The following is a 19,257-nucleotide window of genomic DNA, read 5'->3' on the forward strand; positions in this document are numbered from 1 at the left end:
ATAAAGGGCCGAAGAGCTGTCATACATTGTAGGAGACTAAGGAGACCTTCTGGCTAAATGCAACATGGCATCCTGGATTGAATTCTGAAACGGGAGAAGAACATTAGTGTAAGAACTGGTGAAATTAGAATATAGTTCAGTTAATAATTTTGTTCCAATGTTAGTTTTGATAAATATGCCATGGTTGCATAAAGTGTTAATATTGAGGGATGAAGGTGCATGGGAGGTGATTCAGATGAACAAAGAATAGAAGAGATCAACACAGAAACCTTAACAAAAAATCTTATAAAGAAAACAGAAAATTCAAGACAGGAATTAACAGGAAAGTGCTCATACCAAGACATTCACAGACACACTGGGGTAGACACACAGAAATGTTTGAAATTAACATATCATTTGTATGCAAAATGGGGCTGCTAAGCTTCTTGAAAAGCTTATATTCTTTCAGTCCTGTTTATGCTATGAATATACTGAGCAAATTCTTTTTTCTAGATAGTGCCAAAGTAAACTTTTGTCCAGGCTGTGTCTGCTTTTCATGATTCTCTGAATTAACAGGGTTTACTGAGTTTCAAACAGATACACCTCCTGGAGCAGAGTTGTCATCATACTCAATTCTGCCTCACAATTGGCTCCTGGGTGATCAGTTGAGTCTTGTTAGTTTAGATGCTATGTTCTTTATGGATGTCATTGATGTTCATTAATAACATTCACAAATCAATCAAGTTCCAGAAGATTCACCAGTTTAGGGATAACAGTTTCTGCTGCGCTGCTACAGATTTGTAGAACCTGGCTGGTATACCCCTTTTTCCCTATCCCTTCCCCTCCAGCTCCATAATGGCCAGTGCGTATCATTACTTCCCTGTAGGAGACTGAATAACAGCCCCAAAGATAGCAGATCTTAATCCTTGGTACCAGAAAATGTTACCTTATAAATAAAGAGGGTCTTTGCAGATGTGATTAAGGATCTTGACATGGAGATCATCCTAGTAGACTTTAAATGCCATCATAAGGGTCTTTATAAGAGAGAGGCAGAGGGAGATTACTTACAGGGAAGAGAAGCACGGCCTCTTGTGACCCGCGAGGCAGAGATTAGAGCGATGTAGCCACAGGACAAGGAATGCCGCCAGACACCAGAAGCTGGAAGAGGCAAGGAATGCATCCTTCAGAGTCTCTGGAGGGAGCACAGCCCTGCTGACCTCTTGATACCAGACTTCTGTCTCCAGATTTGCGAAAGAGTAAACTTTTGCTGTTTTAAGTCACCAAGTTTGTGGTAATTTGTTACAGCTGTCATGAGAAATTAATATTCTCCCTTTTACCTATCTCCAGAGAATGCTTGAACTAGACTTTTAAACATAACAGAGAGGACAAAAGAAGCTGGAATTTTAGCTGTTTGTCTTAGCATTTTCCTTCCAGTTTAGGGGAGAAAGGAACATGATTTGGGGAGGTAATCTGAAAGTAAAATTCAGGTCCTTGGCTCTCACCCATTAGCCTTGTGACTTGGGCACTTCAAATCTCTGGCCCTTCGTTTTGCTTGAAAATGAGAGAGTTCCACCCGAACAAAAGAGGTTCAAATACTGTTTGCAGATTTCACAGTGACTATTTAGTTTCAGTTTCAATATTAAGACAATATGTTGAAATATTTAAAAATTATAATAGTTTTAAAAAGTCAATTGTGTTATATATTAGATAGCAATACTTTGAAGACCAATTGCATATTAAATTCTAATGCCAGCTTAATTTATTTTGGTGTTGACCACAGAATACTGTTTCCCATTCTCTCTATGCTTAATTCTGTAATTCTCAGTTGTGATTAAGGGGGGACAATACAGACTATCCTAGGGTTGCTTGGCCATAAAGCCCCCAGAAATCCAGGCCCAGATGAAGAGATTCTGATTTAGTATAGTTATTAGTGTTCTGTAGAGGATTTAGATACAAGAGAACACTGCAGAAGCAATATAAATCATCACTCTTCTTATTACCCTTCCCCCAGACCTCCAGACCATTCAGCTGGTGCTGACAGTCTGATCTAAATGCTGTCCTGTTGAACATTGAACGTTTTTATCAGTGAGGGATGATCTTTGATTTCTCTCCATATCTGCTATGTAACCGGTACCCAGACCTGTCCTTCTCCAGTCACTTGATACAGACTCTCACTGTCCCTCATTTGGATCATCACTGTGGCCACCTAACTCATCTCCCTATTTCTAGCATCTAGACCTCACACTCACTTTCCACCATCCCTAAACAAAATTTTCCTTTCACATGCACAAATATTTCAGGTCTCCCAGAAGAATAGGTAGTTTCCCTTACCATTGTACCTATGTTTCCCTCCCCTAGCCATGCAGTCTTTCCCAACTCCTTCATCCCATATTGCTTTCCTTGTTTTTCTTTGTATCTTTCTATTCTACCTAGTCTCACTCATCCTTTATACCTTGTCCTACTTTCCGTTAGGTGTTTCCCAACATCTGGAAAGGTTTTAAAAGATACAGATTCCCAGAATCCCCTGAAAGGAATTTTTCTTTAATCGATCTGGGGTATACTGGCCCAGTATAACAAAATACACATACACTGACATTTTTAAAATGTTGCCCCAGTGATTCTAATGAAGAAACAGTGTTAATAAACACTACATTGAACCAGATTATAAAGTTCTTTAGGGAAGAAATGATGTATTACACTTCCTGGTATTCATTCCCTGAAAGGTGTGTATAATCCTAGATGATCAATAAAGATATGTTAATTGGCTAATTTTCTTCTTTCTTATAAAAAGAGAATAGGAAAAACAAGAATTGGGGAAGAAAGTCCTGTTAAGAATACTCAGTCCTGCCAATTCTCAAGTCAGAACTGCAAGGTGTTTATGAACATCCTTGTGGATCCTGAGGATCTGATACTTTAAGAGATTTCTGAAAATCTCTATCAAGTGCTTCAGTTCTGCTCATCTCCCTGTTTCACTAACTGAAATGGAAAACATCAAGATCAAGATTTTATGTTTAAAAAGAATTATTCTCAACAAGCAGCTGGAGAAAAGTTCTTGAGTATTTTTCACATTTTTTTCATGCTCTGTCAGTATTTTTATGTTGTGTTTGGGGCTGGCATGTTACACTCGCTGGCATGTTACACTCATAATGCTACCATATGCTACCATATCCTATATGGCTGAATAACAGCACATCTTGGCCACAGGTGAGGCAATTGCTTTTCCATATCAGGTTGTTCTAAAACCGCAGTACACTGCAGTGTCTTGATTGGCAACTGATGCCATCTTGTCTATTGCATCACATCTTAACACTTCTAGGTAGCCAGTTAGGTCCTCCAGGATCTCACCCACATTGTATGCTTTCAACTCTACCTCAATATGCAAACCCTTGAAATAAATAAATGACATGTGTGAACTCTAGTGTCTTTTACAGATTGCAAGCATGAAATTTGTAATCTTTATTCATCAGAGTCACTTTACCATACCATGTCACTTCTCAAAACACAAGCCTCTCTCCCTAGTAAACTCCATCTAAAAGTTGGGTGCATTTGATCACCCTCTATACCAATTCTTGTGCATAAGCTTCATAAGGCTCTTAGATATTTATGTAATTGTTCTTTTTCTGTCCTACAGTAGTAGTGGGGGGTAAAGAAGAGAAAGATAGTGCTTATTATATATATGTAGTTATTATGAAGAATTTTTCTAATTCCATAGCTTGGCATCTCCAGTTCATTTTAATATAATATGTTACATTAATTAGATTCATATGAAGGACAGTCTATCCCTTTACTGGTTTCTCATCATGTTACTGCAGCTATTCAGTGCTGTTTTGAACCTGTTCTCATGAGAAAGAATAGGTGTGTAGGGTTTACCTCGTAATTTAAAGAAAAAAAGTATGCCAAACTTCTCCAACAATCTGGAATTTTATTCCATCCATATACATGCATAGTAACAACATTTGTTGAGAAATTATTTCTATCAGAAGTAGAACATTATCTTTGTGATCACCAGGTGCAGTATTGCTTGCTACTCTTATATTTAAATAGATCTTATATATGAATTAAATTCATACTTGCAGCATTGAGTTTAGGGTTTCGATTTAGACTGTGCCTTTCAAAAGATAAAACTGATTAATACTACTTCATTACTTACAATACTGCTTCCAGTAATTTTGTTCATTCTTTATAAAGTATTGCATTTAACAGCAAAGGTTTAGAAATTGAGACAGAGCTGCATCAGCAAAAGAAAATACAAGTACTATACAAGAAAAAAATTGCCATCTTCATTTAACATACATGTTTAAGATTAAGAAAATGGACAGAAACATACAGCTACATACAAATGCAAAGCCTAGTGACTAAGAAACTGTATCTGCTAAAATATAAAGTGCAAAAGGAGCCTGATTATCCAATAACTGAAATCTTAAGGCGAACTTTACAGCATGTGTATTTAGAACATCTTTGCAAATTATATTTTAGCATATACATATATCTGCAACAGCATATAAGAAGAAATCAAGATACACAAGTGCTTTTGAAGCTATTTCTAAAATGTTTTTCTGTATTGTTCGTGACTATTTTCTTTAAAAGCTACTATACAGTGCAAACCATATGTGCTACACAATAACTATACAATAACATTACAAATGACTTTAATATAAAGTTTTTAAATAAAAAATAACATAACCACAGCTATGAATACTGCTGGTAAAATAAATTAATTTTTTTTTTGAAAATGGCACCAATAATACACTTTACTAATGGACTGTAATGAAATTACACCTTAAGTCTTCAACTCAGCCGTAATGAATTATCTCCTGATTGCCCAGTTGTAATTCAAACAGCTTTTCTTTCTGTTGTGTTCTGTTATTCTGGACTGGGTAAAACAACGTACTAAACACTGGTACCAAAGGCGACTGATGTTTATTTATTTAGTTATTTCATTTGACGTGTTCTGCTGCATGTGATGAGCAATAAAACTTCTTGTGAGTTATAAAGTTTGAGAGGTTGTTGAATTGAATATCGCACAGCCGGCAGTACTTCCCACTGGTTGGAGCCTGGGTGGAGCCATTCACGCCTTTTGCTATACTAGACAACTGTTCTTCCGCCGAGGCGATTCCTGGCGAGACGTTCTCATTTGTGGTTAACGGGTTCTCAGGGATCCAAGAGGGAGACTTGCGGCCATCTTCACGCTGAGGGTTCTGGGAAATGTTTTCTTGCTGTGGGGTGGCGGTGGGTCTCTCGTCTGGTTTCAGTCCACCATTCACGATCACCATGCCTCTGTTTTTGGGCAACAAGGGCAGGGACTCTTTAGCGGGTGCGGCACACCCATTTGAGGGCGCCTGGCCATCAGGAGATTCATTTTCCACATTTGTGCTTTGCTCTATGTCCATATTGTGGATGACAAGAGAACCAGAAACATAATCACCTGGCTTTATTCCATAGTATGGAGAAAGCTGGTCGGCTCCTTTGGCCTTCTTTATTGCTCCAGGGTAAAGGCATTGCGGAAGAAACAAGTGTTTGCTTTCTTTTGTAGCAATGAGCTGAGCGGCTTCACTGAAGACTTTCAGGCCTTGCAGGGTTGCTAAGTGAGATGAAAATAAGTTTCCGTTGGGGGAAGGCTGCTTCAGACTCCCATTTTTCTCACATTTTATGATGCTTCTTTCATAGCTGACATCAGGGCTGTTGCGTTCACTTTCTGGATTCGGGAACACTTTGCTGTCAAGCTGACCCAGGTCATTACGCTGATGTGCAGTGACTGGGCAGAAATTCTGCTTGTGGGCCAGGTAGTTTTCTACCTTATTGAAGCTGATCTTGCACACAGTGCACTCGTGATAGTCCAGCAGCCTTTTGGGAGACGTGGTTGTCCGCTCAGACTGGGATAAACACTTTTTGCTGAGATCTATGGGCACGTCCATCTCTAGGCAGGAAACACTGGAATGAGTAGTGTCACATTTGGAAACTGGAGCGCATTTGTTGATCGTCAGAGAAGTTTCCAAGTGCTTTGAGACAATGCCTGGAAAGATATCACATCTTGGGTGGTAGCACTCTCCTAACCCGTCTGTGGGTTCTTGAGTGGAGGTGCAAGGATTGCTGAGGTTGGCTACGTCAAGGAATCGCTGTTGGACCAGCGGAGGCCTTTGATCCTGCTCAGGTAGGCACATCTCATACATCTTTCTTCGCTTGCGCGTGCGCATGGTTCTTTGCATGGCAGGCACTTTGTTGGAAGCAGACCTCTTTAGCGGAGGGTCGTGGCGGGTAGCACAGTAATACTGTTTGTGGACCATGTATGTTTCATGCCGGCTGAAGGTAATGTTGCAAGCTTCACAGGTAGTCTTATTTGGGTCACTTTCCCCATCCACTAAGGGAACACTGGCATTTTTCACATCAACAGGTTTTCCATTAATTTTATCATCGTTGCTATTGGAAGTGGAGAGCTTCTTAGCTTGAGCTGAAAAGTCCTTGTCGTGACCCTTCCCACTTGGCCCAATTAAATCTAAAACAGTGGAAGAATTGATGCAGGAGGATGTTGGAAGAAGTGGATTCTCAGGATCAGCAGAATGAGCAGCTGGGTTGAGAAGGTTTATAGAGGTTTGGCCAGCATTAGGACTCACAGCCTCAGGCATCTTTTCTGAAACACCAGGGAACTCTGGGGACTTGGCCATCTGCTGCCATCGGCTGCTGCAGTAATGTTTTTTGTGCACTAGATAATTATCCAAGTTATTGAATGTTATGTTACACTCAAAGCAAGTAGCCCCCTTGGGCATCAAGGGGCTGTAAATTACGGGAGGGTAGCTACTACTTCCGTGCCTCAGTCGCCTATGTACCAGTTCAGACATCTTGGCTAAGATCTCTGAAGCTTGAGGGACCATTGTGATATCTTGGGGAAAAGCAAACTGAGAGAGGAAAGGGCCCACAGGGAAAGAAGGCCCAATATTAGGCTGAACTGGAGATGAGGCAAGTCTTGGGCTAGAGGGCTCAGACTTTATTTTTGTGTAAGAAAAGCTTTGTTTATTTGCTGTAGGCTGTATCTCTGGTCTCTGGTTAGTGAGAAAGAGCTGAGTCTTTTTCTCACACTTGTCCAGCTCCGTGTCAGAGCTTGCATCTTTAGTCTGCATGGCCTTTTGGCTCCGGGGGAGTTCGCTTCTGGTCAACAAGTCAGTGGCTGGCTGCAAGCTGTCTTCGGTGCCACTTGGAGAGTGTTCCACATCACCTTCTCTGTGAAGTTTGCCTCCGGGGACATGGAGCTCCTGGTGCTGCAGTAATTCCCGCTGAGTCTGGAAGCCGAAGTGGCAGTGATTGCATCGGAAGGCAGCTTGTGTGAGGTGGGAGAACAGGTGCTGGTGAAAGGTGATCACAGAATCAGCAGTGTAGCTACAGACGGTGCATTTTAGACTAGCACCAGTGGGGAGGAATTCTTCCATTTTCACTCCTAGAGAGATATACAAAATTAGAATACTGAGAACCAAGTGTGTTGGTTTGCTAATGATACAAGTCTTTACTAATGACCTAATGTGTCTTCAACACAGCAGGAATGAACTGACATCTTTTGGAATCTGATTTGTAATATTAACTTTTAAAATAAGAATATTGACATCTTTCACCATGTGTGGTAATAGTAATAGCACTTTATAGTTTCCAAAGCGCTTTTCTGTGTATACTGCACCACAGTGGGGTATGCATCATGGTCTTCATTTTACATGTCAGGAAACAAACTCAAGGAGGCTAAGGGAAATGATGACGTTGATGAAGCTATTCAGTGATGGAGCCTTGATTAAATTTCAGAGTTTATAATTTATAATCCATAACCTTCTTACTACAACACTAAGGTCTATGTTAGGAAGACAAAGGCATTTTTTAAGAGTTGGTATTGATAAGCTGTGTGCAAATCAGATAACTCAATGCACTCAGGTCTTGATTCAAAAGAATCCAAATAGGAATCATTTTGTAAAGCAATTTATAACCTCCTAATTTATCTTTGGTACAAATCTAAAATTTTCATTAATTGGGTTTGCTGAACATGGTTTATCTCCATCCAGGCCTGATATTCAGCTGGTAGACACTAGTTCACTAATACAAGTCTTTTAGAACCTACATCCATGCTGATTGATCATTGCCTGTTTCTAATCAGTTATTAAATACATTGAATATCACCAATGACTGGTGGCTAAACCTCACTATGGTATTGTGATTTGTAAAAATACATATGTGGTCATTCAGATGACCAAAATATATTTCTTGTATGTATTTGGTCTTCATCCAGTGTTCCTGGCTCACAGCTCTTAAATTCTTTGGAATTTCCTGTGATAAGAGCAAAAAAGGTATCTTTTATTATGTCAATAAGGTGACTTTTAGAATGCTCTTAAGTAAGGGTAAGGATGGGGCTGGTTGCCAAGAGAACCAATGGGGATCAGAGGTTGGAACTTTCCGTTTCAGTGCCCCCAACACCCCCCAACCCATTTGGGTTGTTGAACACATGGAGGTGCTTGGAGAGTGCGTGCCTGGGGAGGTCTTGGAAGCTCTGAGCCCTTTCCCCATGCCTGCCCTATGAATCTCTTCCATCTGGCTGTTCCTGAGTTATATGCTTTTATAATAAACCAGTAATCTAGTGAATAAATGGGTTTCCTGAGTTGTATGAACTGCTCTAGCATATTAATTGAACCCTGGGGTGGGGGTGGGGGTCTTGTCAAGTTCTGATTTATAGTCAGTTGGTCAGAAGCAAATATTACTAACCTGGGCTTTTGACTGGATTTGAAGAAAGGGTGGAGCAGTCTTGTAGGACTGACCCCTTAACCTGTGGAATCTGACACTATGTCCAGGTAGGCAGTGTCAGAATTGGTAGGACACCAATTGATTGGTAGTTGCTGGAAGCCCTCCCCAGCAGGAACTGGAATTGGGATGTGGAAACTTCTATTCACTAAAGGTCAACTAACTTTAGTTCCTATCTATTGGCATATGGTTAATCAGCCTTGGCTCATCCTCTCTGCACTCTAGAATAAAACAAGAATGCCTTTTATATATGCATGAGGTGAAAATATGGCAAAGAAAACCCAGTCCTATAGTGATAAAAGGGGACTTCTTATTCCTGTCTCCTTTTCTCCGTAACTAATCCAATACTCATTTTTCTGTTTAGCTGAAAGGATTCCCCTATCTCTATTTTTGTTTTGTGTGTGACTTTACTCACCATCTGAGACAGCCAACCTGTTTCTGCTTCCCCTGCCTTATCACCCACATAAAGACAGCTCATTTGTAGAGAAAGGGAAGAGAATGAGTAGAAAGGAAATGGTCTTTTTTTTTTTTTTTTAAATAGGGTTGAAGACAAAGCCTGTATTGTACTACATAGCCTTAGAGGCTGGAGTTAGTTTTTTAAAACTCAGTACGTATTTCTGTTTTTAAATTATTTAGCTCAAGCAACAACAGTGAAGGAAGTCAGCCAGAGGTACCCTGTAAGGCTTGTACTATAGGTACTGAAGAACTGTGATTCCCAAACCTTGGTTTGCCCTATCCCAGAATGTTCCTAGAAATATCTAAAATTAATATGATTCTGTACACTTGATTATCCCAATTTTAAACAAGTATATAGCAATTAGAATACTGTGTGATGATACTGACAACAATTGGGCATATGATTCCAAATGAGAATGGCTGGCACCTTGTTGTTAAAAGCAGGCTTTAAAAAAAAACCTATTTGTATTTCAGCCTAATTTTCTTAAGAAATTTTTAAACATTGTACTAAAAGTAGTTTAATGTCATAAAAATCAACTAAGCTGTTATGCACATCTGGAAGTCAAGAGCATTTTGTAGATCCATTTGTAGAAAGTTAATTTCTCTCAAGCATGATTTTAATTGTATCTATCCAAATAACAGCTTTATTTCAGTTCAGCAAATACTTAGTTTTTATGTACCTATTTATTCCCTGCTGTGTGGGAAAACAGTATTGTCAGTTTCCAAAGATCACTTGACATTTAAATCAATAAATATGAATTATGATATATACAGAGTATTGAGGCTTTATTTTTAAAATGATGCTGTTTACTCCAGTTGAATAAAAAATAGAATGATTTTGCTTGTAATCTGAGCACTGTAGTTGTTTAAATTCAAAAGTCCTTTGAGTAGAATGTACTGATTATAAGTGACATAAGATAACAATCACTTGTCCGACAAGTTTCATCTTGATTTTATAGGTAAATACAGTTAAACAAGTACAGATGTATGTATATATATATGGATGGATGAATGTATGTATGTAGAGAAAGAATAGAGTCTCCAGGAAAAAAAGAAGAAACAAGGGAGGCACTTACCACTGTGTGAATTCAGGTGCATTTCTAGAGCTCGGGCATTTGAAAAGCTCTTGGTGCATTGTGGGAAGGGGCACAGGCTAGAAATCTGAGGAGAACTGTCTTCATTTTCTTCTGACACTGGAGCAGCTTCTCTTTGCCTCCCACTGCAATAGTACATTAAATGGGCTTGCAGATTCCGCTCACTCCGATACCAGATGCCACAGGACTTACAAGGAAATATATCCTCTGCAGGCAAAAATACAGGGACACGTTAGCTGCTGTAAATTTGGAGCCAACCATGGGTAAAGCAGTGTTTAGTTCAATTTTTCTCAGAGACTGCTCTCAGGTTCTGAATTAAGCAATTGGACAGTGATGAGTGCAATCCCGGGTGTTGTTCCACAGTATAGGACTAAGCTTTTGAAGAAATGTTATGCTCAGTGCAATTTACCTTCCCACAGACTCTTTAGAAAGTGGTACTATAGGAGAGTCCAACATTAAAAGCACAAGAGATTAAATTTAAATTGTTTACATTGTATTCATGGTTTAGAAAAAGAGGCATTTATAAATAGCAATGTGAATTGGTTTATCTGATTGATTAAAAGGTAAGGATCTAATGGCTGAACTAAAGTTAGCCCTAATGCCAACTTCTGATACCATTTGTCCATTTACTAAATTAGGTACAGAATGTCTACTATGTACCATATTGTATGCTGGGTTGGGTATAAAACAAATGAAAAGACTAAACAGCCATTGTCCAAGTTAATTACAGTCTTTTTGGCTGATGAATGAGCATTCAGATAATTACATCGGAATGCAATGACTATTCTAATGAAGGTGTCTGAGGAGAGCTTTCGGGCACGGAAGAGGCACCAGGCTGGTTGGAGAACTAGAGGGAGGATGAGGTCAGAGAAGGATTTAGAGGGAAGATGATGATCCATCATAGCTGAATTGTGGAGAATGAAATCAAGCTAGTCAGGTGATGAGAGCTAAGTCTTCCTGACTGAAGGAATAGCCTGGAGAAAGGCATGGGAGCCTGAGAGAGGGACTGGGTGGAGGCCAGGAGGCTGGGCGGTGAGGGGGCTGTTCTGTATGGCTGAGGCAAGGGCCCTGATGAGGACTGGGAGAGGGGAGGTTGTAGAAGGCAGGGAGAGATTTTCACTTTGCAGGCTCTCTTAAGAAGTTTAGATTTTTATCTTAATGGTTATGGAGAATCACTGAATTGTTTGAAACAAGGGACTGGCTTAATGAGATAGTATAAAATCCTAACAGTGGAGTCAAGTTATGAAGGTAGTGAATTTGTAGGAGGCAACTGCAGTAATCTAAGGGAAATATGATAGAGTTTGAGTTATAGCTAATAGTCATGTACTTTATTAAGTCATGCTATGATATGTATTTTTCATATATTCACTCATGGAAAATTTCCTCATGTGAGTATTTTACCCCTGCATCCACCTATAGGTGAGGAAATGGAGGTTCAGCAGCTCGCCCATGATCACATAAGTGGGTGAACCTAGTGTTAACACTCTTCCACAGTGCATCAGTAGTGAGGGGATCACAGAGAAAGAAAAGTTATATTGCGGTACTAGAACCAAGTGGAAGGAATGACCTCCACTTTGCAGTTGGATGCTAGAGCAGAGGGTGTCTCCTCCATGCCAGGGCTTGTTAGCATTTCTGTGTGAGTGACCATTTCATTAATCTTTACAGGGAAGACATGAGGGAGAGGTGACAAGTTCAGGCTAGGGCACATACAGAAAGCAGAGTATAATCTCAAATATAATTAGAATTAATATTCACACATTGGAGCTTTTCATTAATATAAAGTGTTTCTAGTGCTGCTGGTAACAAAATCCTTTGTCTCACATTCAAGTTGGGTTATTTCAAGTGTCTCACTATCTGAATCAACATAAAGATCCAGTAAAAAAAAAAAAAGAAAAAGAAAAAAAGCACATTTACATAGAGGAAATCCAAAAATGGAGCTTGGGTTGGGTGCACTGGATCCACTGAGTTGGATGCAGAGTAATCCCAGAAACACCTGGGAATTTCTTTAAAGGATACTATGATAGTGAAAATATGATTACTGTTGAATATTTGTAAAATATCAAGACATCATTGTAGTCTCTAGACTTCTTTCCTGCATCATTCAGAGTCTGAGGGATTTTTCAGGAACATGTTTGACTAAATGCAGTATTTCACTTACCTACTAGCTTTAGGATCTCTTCTTCTCCTAAGATGCTACTGCTATTCAGACTTTATCAAAGAACTGGATAAAAGCAGAGCTGAGTCTAGAACCCAGATCTTGGGACTCTTAGACCACTGATTGTCTTTCACATACAGTGTCATTTTGGATGTTCAAGGAATACAAACTAAGTTCAATAGTCATGGTAACAAGATATACCACAAATGTGCATTTGCCAGGGCATATTTTTAAAGTCTCTACATAAGTTATTTCTAAGTCTATATGTATTTTCCTTTATTTTCTTTTTTTTTTTTGGTATTAGCTGATGTCTTGATTTATCCAGGCTGCATTTCCCTTTCATTAATATATCTAATCAAAATTTGACTTATTTTTTTTTAATCTTGTTTTTAAGTTTTTAATTCAATAGCCCTTAAAGAATACCAAAATTACTCTCATAGTAGCATCAGTGAAAACTGTTGGTTGGGCTTCTTAAAGCTAAGTAGCCTTGAATTCCATTCAACTAGTCTAGAATATTGGGGGTTTTGTGTGTGACATTCAGCAATCTAACCTGAAACAAATGAATTTATGTATTTTTTTAATACTCCCATGAGAAGTGATCACACATATACTTAGAAGATAAAACAAAATCACACTACTGGAGAAAATAATCTGTCCCTGCTTGCCTGTCAGTAGACATTATTTTTTCTTCTCCCATAAATACCCATCACCACTACAAAGCTCTTGTACTGGGCTATTGCACTCAGCACTTACTATTGACAATAGCTGTAGGCAAAATAGAAGCCATGGCAGCTTGCTGAGGAAGCAGCTGAATTGAGTCCAGCAGGCGTGCAGGGTACATCCCTTCTGTAAGAGTCATCTGACTGGCAGCTTGTAGCCTTGAGTCAAAATCCACCACAAAGGCAATTAGCTCTTCACCTTCAGAGATGGCCTTCGTTGTTGTGCACCAAAGCTGACCCCCTATTAAGAAGAAAAAAGAAAAAGATAGAATTGACACAATGCGTGAGTCTGCTGTACACGAGACTGACGTCAACAGCCCCTTCTCATGTTTTCACATCAGATTCTACTGGGGTGGAGTATTTGATCAAGACAAGAGCTGTATTCCTCTCCTCTCCTATGTGGAACGCTGGACGGTTCAGTGACTAACAGTTGAAGGTTAAGAAACAAGAATACACATAATCTGTGGAGAGTGTTGTCAACAGTTTGCCTTCCAGGGCTTACCTTAATCATTAACTGTGCTATCACATGGTATGGTGCTGAGGACCAAGCAAGGTAGGAATCCACCTGCAGAAATTTAGTTCAGGCGAGCCTTTGAAGTTACTCTTCCTGTACCTTCTGGAAATAAGCAGCTATTTCTATCTCTTTTTCTCATCACACACACTCTCTCCCCCAAATACTTTTATTACATCAATAGCAGATGCCTAAAACTATAAAACAAGTAAACAAAAAGCTCCTAAAATCTAGAAAGTGAAAGTAAAATTCCAGTTAGTTTTACTCTCCTTATGTCTGCTGCCATTTTTTTTTGCTTGAGTCATCTTTACTTATATAATATTCCTTATAATGCAGCTTCTTTATCTCCGTTTACCCTGATTGAACTTCCTGAAAAGAAGATATGCCAAAGATCCTTTTCAAAAAGGCTTATTTAAATTAAGATTTGTTTAAATGAAAAGAACCCTTTCTTCAAACACTAAGATATACTGTGGCTCTGTGCTTCAAATGATCACATGTGGTGCATTAAAAAGAAAATTAACTATGCAAGTACATCTTCTAATGTATTGGAATGCGATAGTGAATGCTCATTTATTTAACATGTTTAGACAGGCAAAGCACTTATATTTTGTTATCTACACTCTCAGGCCTAGATAGGTATCCTATACAGTTATGTCTGAAATAATGTGGCATTCTTGATATGTTATAAGGCTTTTTTTCTCATTGTGTATATATTGCAAGGCTATATATTATACTCATTAGGCAAGCAAAAACTGTACCCATTCTGATAAGTAATATTGCTGTTTGTATTTCTGCAAAACTGTCTTTTCAACTGCACTTCATTTTTTTCCACAATCAAGAGATTATAGTTTTTAAACAACTTGTGGTAAAAATCTGGTGGAAAAGATAACAGCACACGGTATGGCAGAATGGTGCAGGGGAATCAGGACACTGTTTCAGAGACATCTTGGACAATCAATTAAACCAGTTGATTAAAGTTTAAAGGTAAGCAAACGAAACACCATCCATGACAGTACATGTGTGGGATGAAGCAAAGATTACATACCTCAGACGTGTGAAAGTTTCAAAGTAAAACACAAATATACTAAGACTAAAAAACAGCAAATTTTTGTTTCACATTAACTCAAACATATCTGAAAGCATACAAGTTTGCCGAAGTTGAAAACCAGATTTACTTTGGCGTTGATTGATTTATTTACAAATACATCTGCTCACCTGCGTCACTGTGGAATCAGATGAGCATTAAGTGCTAAGAAGTGCTAAGCAGCGGGCAGTGTTTCTGCTGGTGATGATTCTTCCCCCTGGAAGCCTGTGTGCGGCTGCTATGCCTTCTCCGATGTGCATGCAGATCCAAACTACTTACAGCTGTAGACAAGGTAATCATTTGCCCTGTGCCTTTCCCCTGGGATATAGCTGATTACGTGAGTCTGTGTAATAGAGAGGTGGGGAGGGAGAGCCAGGCACTAATATTCAGGTTTACTCCATGGCCTGCTCTTTTGGAGTCACTGAATTTCAGAAATGAACTGAGTGACTTACATTGTTGGAAATAACTTACCGTTTTTGATTAAGTGTCCCATATTGATAAATTCAACTATGGGTATCTTTTACAAAAAAAAAAAAAATTGTTTGGACTGAGGTACCCATGAAAAATTGAGGTTTTAGTGGAATACCACTCATGGCCAACCTTTATCACAGCAGTGAGCTATGTAGCAGGGTGACACAGAATACCTGTGGCTCAAACTTGGAACCAAAATGAGCCAATAAATAAATAAAATAAAATTCACTAATATGAAGTGCAGAGAAAAGTAAGCAAGAAGTGATTTTTCTATGCTACTAAACAGCCTGGCAGTTGTAATACAGATCTGTGCTTTCAGACTTAGTAATGTTTTGTATTTTATTATCTTTATCATTTTATCTCATTTTATGGTTTTGTCAGGGCATATCCTTTTAAAAGGCTGAATTAGACTGAAAATGAACTGGGTAAACTGGCTGAGGAGTCATCTGCCTTAAGATTTAATCTTTTAAGCCATTCATTCCCAAGTTATTCTTTGAACTCTCTGCTGTGTGCCAGGCTGGGCACGATGGCTTCTTCACACACCCCTAACATAACTAGAATGCACACATGTTAACAGATAAAGTACAATACCATGTGGTGGTGTCATCCCCTAATGCTAAAGAAAATGTAGGAGGGAGTAATTGACACTTCTTGGTGGAGTCAAGCAAGCCATCCAAGGTGACTTTTTAAAATTGACTCATGAAGGGACTCTCTGTCCCCTCCTGGCATGAGCTGGGAGCTCTGTCTCTGTCCTCTTGCTTTACCTATAAATAAAAGCCTCTGCCTTGCTCTCCTAAAAAAACCGACTCATGAAGAATAGAGGTAAAATAGCACAAGTAGGTATAGGGGAGGCCCAACAGGTACACGGCTACTGCCAGAGAAAGGAGCAGGTATGCAAGTTCAGGACTATGGAAAAGTCTGACCGGTCCTGACAGTGGTTCAGAGGCCAGCGGACCTGGAGCTTGGGCCTGGGGCAGAGAGGGGTAGGGTATGGTCAGTGGTGTGCTTAAGCCTGCCTGCTGGATGACAGGGCAGAATGTTCAATTGTCAGGAATTTTGTGTGCTGGTTGATATCACACTGGTAACTTGCAGTTGGCGAGAGTTGTAGTATCTGCCACTGGAACTGGCAAACATTATAAATCAGGGCTCCTCCCACAAAAATGTTTAGAGCACAGTGAGACAGCCTTGAATGCAACATGAAAGCAGCTGTCTGTGACTCATGGTGGGGAGATGGTATATATTAATTTGAGTGAATAAATGAACAAATTCTTGAAAGGGGCTTTTCTCCTCCCAGACTGAAGATCTCAGGGTGGTCAGTAGAGTCAACTGAAGGAGCAGGAAATGTCGCCATGAGGGCCACTCCGAGGCTGCTGCACTAGCTCAGTTGTGAGAAGCACAGATGGTGAGGCAGGAAAAGGCCAGGTTCAGGAGAGGTGGTTGAGAGAGGGCTGTGGTGATTTCACGAGATGGGTAAGAGAAAGGAAGCTGCTGCAAATGGCAAAAAGGTTTCTGGTTTGGGAAGTCAGACGACGGGGATGCCGTGAATGAAGCAGTAAGGCTGGTGCCTCAACAAGCTGTACAGCCGAGAAGGGGGCGGTCAGCATTTATTAGCAGTGCTTTCATTGGCCAGGTAGGCAAACTGGCATATGCATTGCATCTACTTTAACCCTGTCTATTACTCTGTGAAGTACTAATATTTTCCTCATTCTAGAGTTAAGAAAATTGAAGCTTGGTAAGTTTAACTTACATGCCGAAAACTATACACGTGATCTGTGGCAGAACCATGATCTAGACCTCTGTCTGCAGCAACTCCAAAGTCCAAGTTTACACATGCATGTTTGGTGTGTGTGTGTGTGTGTGTGTGTGTGTGTGTGTGTGTGCATGGAACTAATGAATTCTGCTTTGAAAATTAGAGTCTAAAGTATCTGAAGGGCTCCTGGGTGAATATATCTAGGGAGAAGGTGGAACTTGAAGGAGACATGGAGACATAAGGCTGGAGAAAAAAATATTTTGGAAGTCATCAGCACATTCTAAATGACTGCAGCTGCTCTTTACACTAATATGGATGCACAAAGACTACAGAGTGAAATGAAAGGACCACAGATTGAAATTTGGGGAATCTCAACATCAAAGATGGGGGTAGAGGAGAAGGGATCGTTTAATGATACAGAGAGCATATATTTGGAAAAGTTGGAGGGGAACCCAGAGGATATCACCACATACATAAAGCATTGGCTCTTTGAAAATGTTTGGCTGAGTTTTTTAGATGGTGAATTTAGAGTAGACAACTTGAGGGGAGATATCCCAAGTGTGGTAACATGGCTTCAATTCCTGATTTAGATAAAATATTCTAAATGCGGCTGCTAGTAGGGGATGGAATCCCATCTAGAAGGAGTATGGAAAATCCCAGGGTACAAATTATGGCTCTGCCACTTACTAACTGTGTGATTTGAACTTGTCACCTAAGCATTCTGCCTATGAGTTTCCTCATCCTTGGAAACAGGGATAATGTTAATAGTACTGAACTCATATTGTTATTATGAGGCCTAAGTAAGCTAATATTTGTGAAAGCTTCAGAAGAACTGCGGGCATATAATAAATGCCATACAGTTGTTAGACATTATATTTTTGGTTTGATCTGGTTGAGGACATTTTCTCATTCTTACTGCCTTGCTAAATCCAAGAAAAGAAATCTCACCAGAAAGAAAAACAAACCTATGAATTCAATGAGCAAATATATCTATGTTTTACTGTAGAAAACAAAACTGTTTTAGGCGAGAAGGCTAAGGTTGCATCCATTTGTGGCTCACATACTGTGTCTTGACAAGTTAGAAACAGAAATAAGTTTCTAGCAATCTACATGAGGCTGAGGAGGCAGGAAAACCAGTTTTCTACTCTACTAGGGATTTTTAGAGCCTAGGGTAAATACAGCCAGTTCTGATTAATAATTGAATTGAAGTCAGTAGTATTTATCTTAAGAAGCAATCTGAGGATGTGAAGATGCTAAGTCATGTTGATATTTAGCTATTTTGATGTCTTCACAGATTGAATTTATGACTTTGTTCAATGGAAACAAATCACAGGGTGTTATATTTGGCTTTAAAATGAGAGCCCCACTATCAAAAAACAAAAACAAAAAGGTAGAAAATAACACATATCAGCAAAGATGTGGAGAAATTGGAACGCTTATGCACTGTTGGTGAGAATGTGAAATGGTATAACTACTAAGGAAAACAGTATGGTAGTTCATCAAAAAAATTAAAAATAGAATTAATTACCTTATGATCCAGAAATTCCAGTTCTGGGTACACACTAAAATAAACTGCAAACAGGGTCGCCAAGATGCTTGCACAACTAGGTTCATAGCAGCATTATTAGAAATAGTTACAATATGGAACCAACCTAAGTGTCTACTGACACATGAATGGGTGAGCCAACTGTGGTATTTACATACAGTGGGATATTCAGCTTTAAAAAGGAAGGAGATTCTGACATATGATGTAAAATAGATGAACTTTGAGAATACTCTGCTAAGTGAAATAAGCTAGTCTCAAAAGGACAAATAATGTAGATCACACTTATAATGAGGTAGTTGGTGTATTAAAAAATCACAGACAGAAAGGAGTATGGTGGTTTCCAATGGCTGGGGGCAGAGGAAAAGGAAAGTCACTGTTTAATTGGTAGAAAGTTTTAGTTTTGCAAGATGAAAAGAATAATGGTTGCACAGCAATGTTAAGGCCACTGAACTGTACACTTAAAAATGGCTAAGACAACAAATTTTATGTTGTATGTATTTCATAACAATAAAAACATAGGAAAAAATTAGAGCACCATTTTTTCACTAAAAAACATCTGTGAACTTCAATATCTGCACAAGTTTCTAGTCAAAGCTAAGGATAGGAATATAGCTTTTATAAAGTGCTTTCCATATGAGATGGTTTAAAAAACACAAGAGTAACATCTTTTCTCAAGATTTTTCTAGAAAAGCTACTATAACAAAATACTCCTTGAAATCTAAGTCC

General features: G+C 39.2%; 1 protein-coding gene and 1 pseudogene across 4 annotated transcripts in view; one reads left to right on the forward strand and one right to left on the reverse strand.

Annotated features, from left to right (window-relative positions):
* Nucleotides 1-3,865: 3,865 nt before the first annotated feature.
* Nucleotides 3,866-19,257, reverse strand: part of ZFPM2 (zinc finger protein, FOG family member 2) — a 462,487-nt gene continuing 447,095 nt past the window's right edge. For all 4 annotated transcript variants that reach the window (XM_036876344.2, XM_036876341.2, XM_036876342.2 and 1 more), the window contains 3 exons: nucleotides 13,204-13,410; nucleotides 10,278-10,502; nucleotides 3,866-7,408 (listed from right to left, as the gene is read on the reverse strand). In XM_036876344.2, coding sequence (XP_036732239.1) covers nucleotides 4,917-7,408; nucleotides 10,278-10,502; nucleotides 13,204-13,410 — 2,924 coding nt within the window. In that variant the 3' untranslated portion in view covers nucleotides 3,866-4,916. The remainder of the gene's footprint in view (nucleotides 7,409-10,277; nucleotides 10,503-13,203; nucleotides 13,411-19,257) is intronic.
* LOC118907564 (60S ribosomal protein L12-like) overlaps nucleotides 13,449-19,257 on the forward strand; it is a 55,309-nt pseudogene continuing 49,500 nt past the window's right edge.

Source organism: Manis pentadactyla, chromosome 3 (assembly GCF_030020395.1).
Source record: "Manis pentadactyla isolate mManPen7 chromosome 3, mManPen7.hap1, whole genome shotgun sequence".
In the NCBI taxonomy this organism is placed as follows: Eukaryota; Metazoa; Chordata; class Mammalia; order Pholidota; family Manidae; genus Manis; species Manis pentadactyla.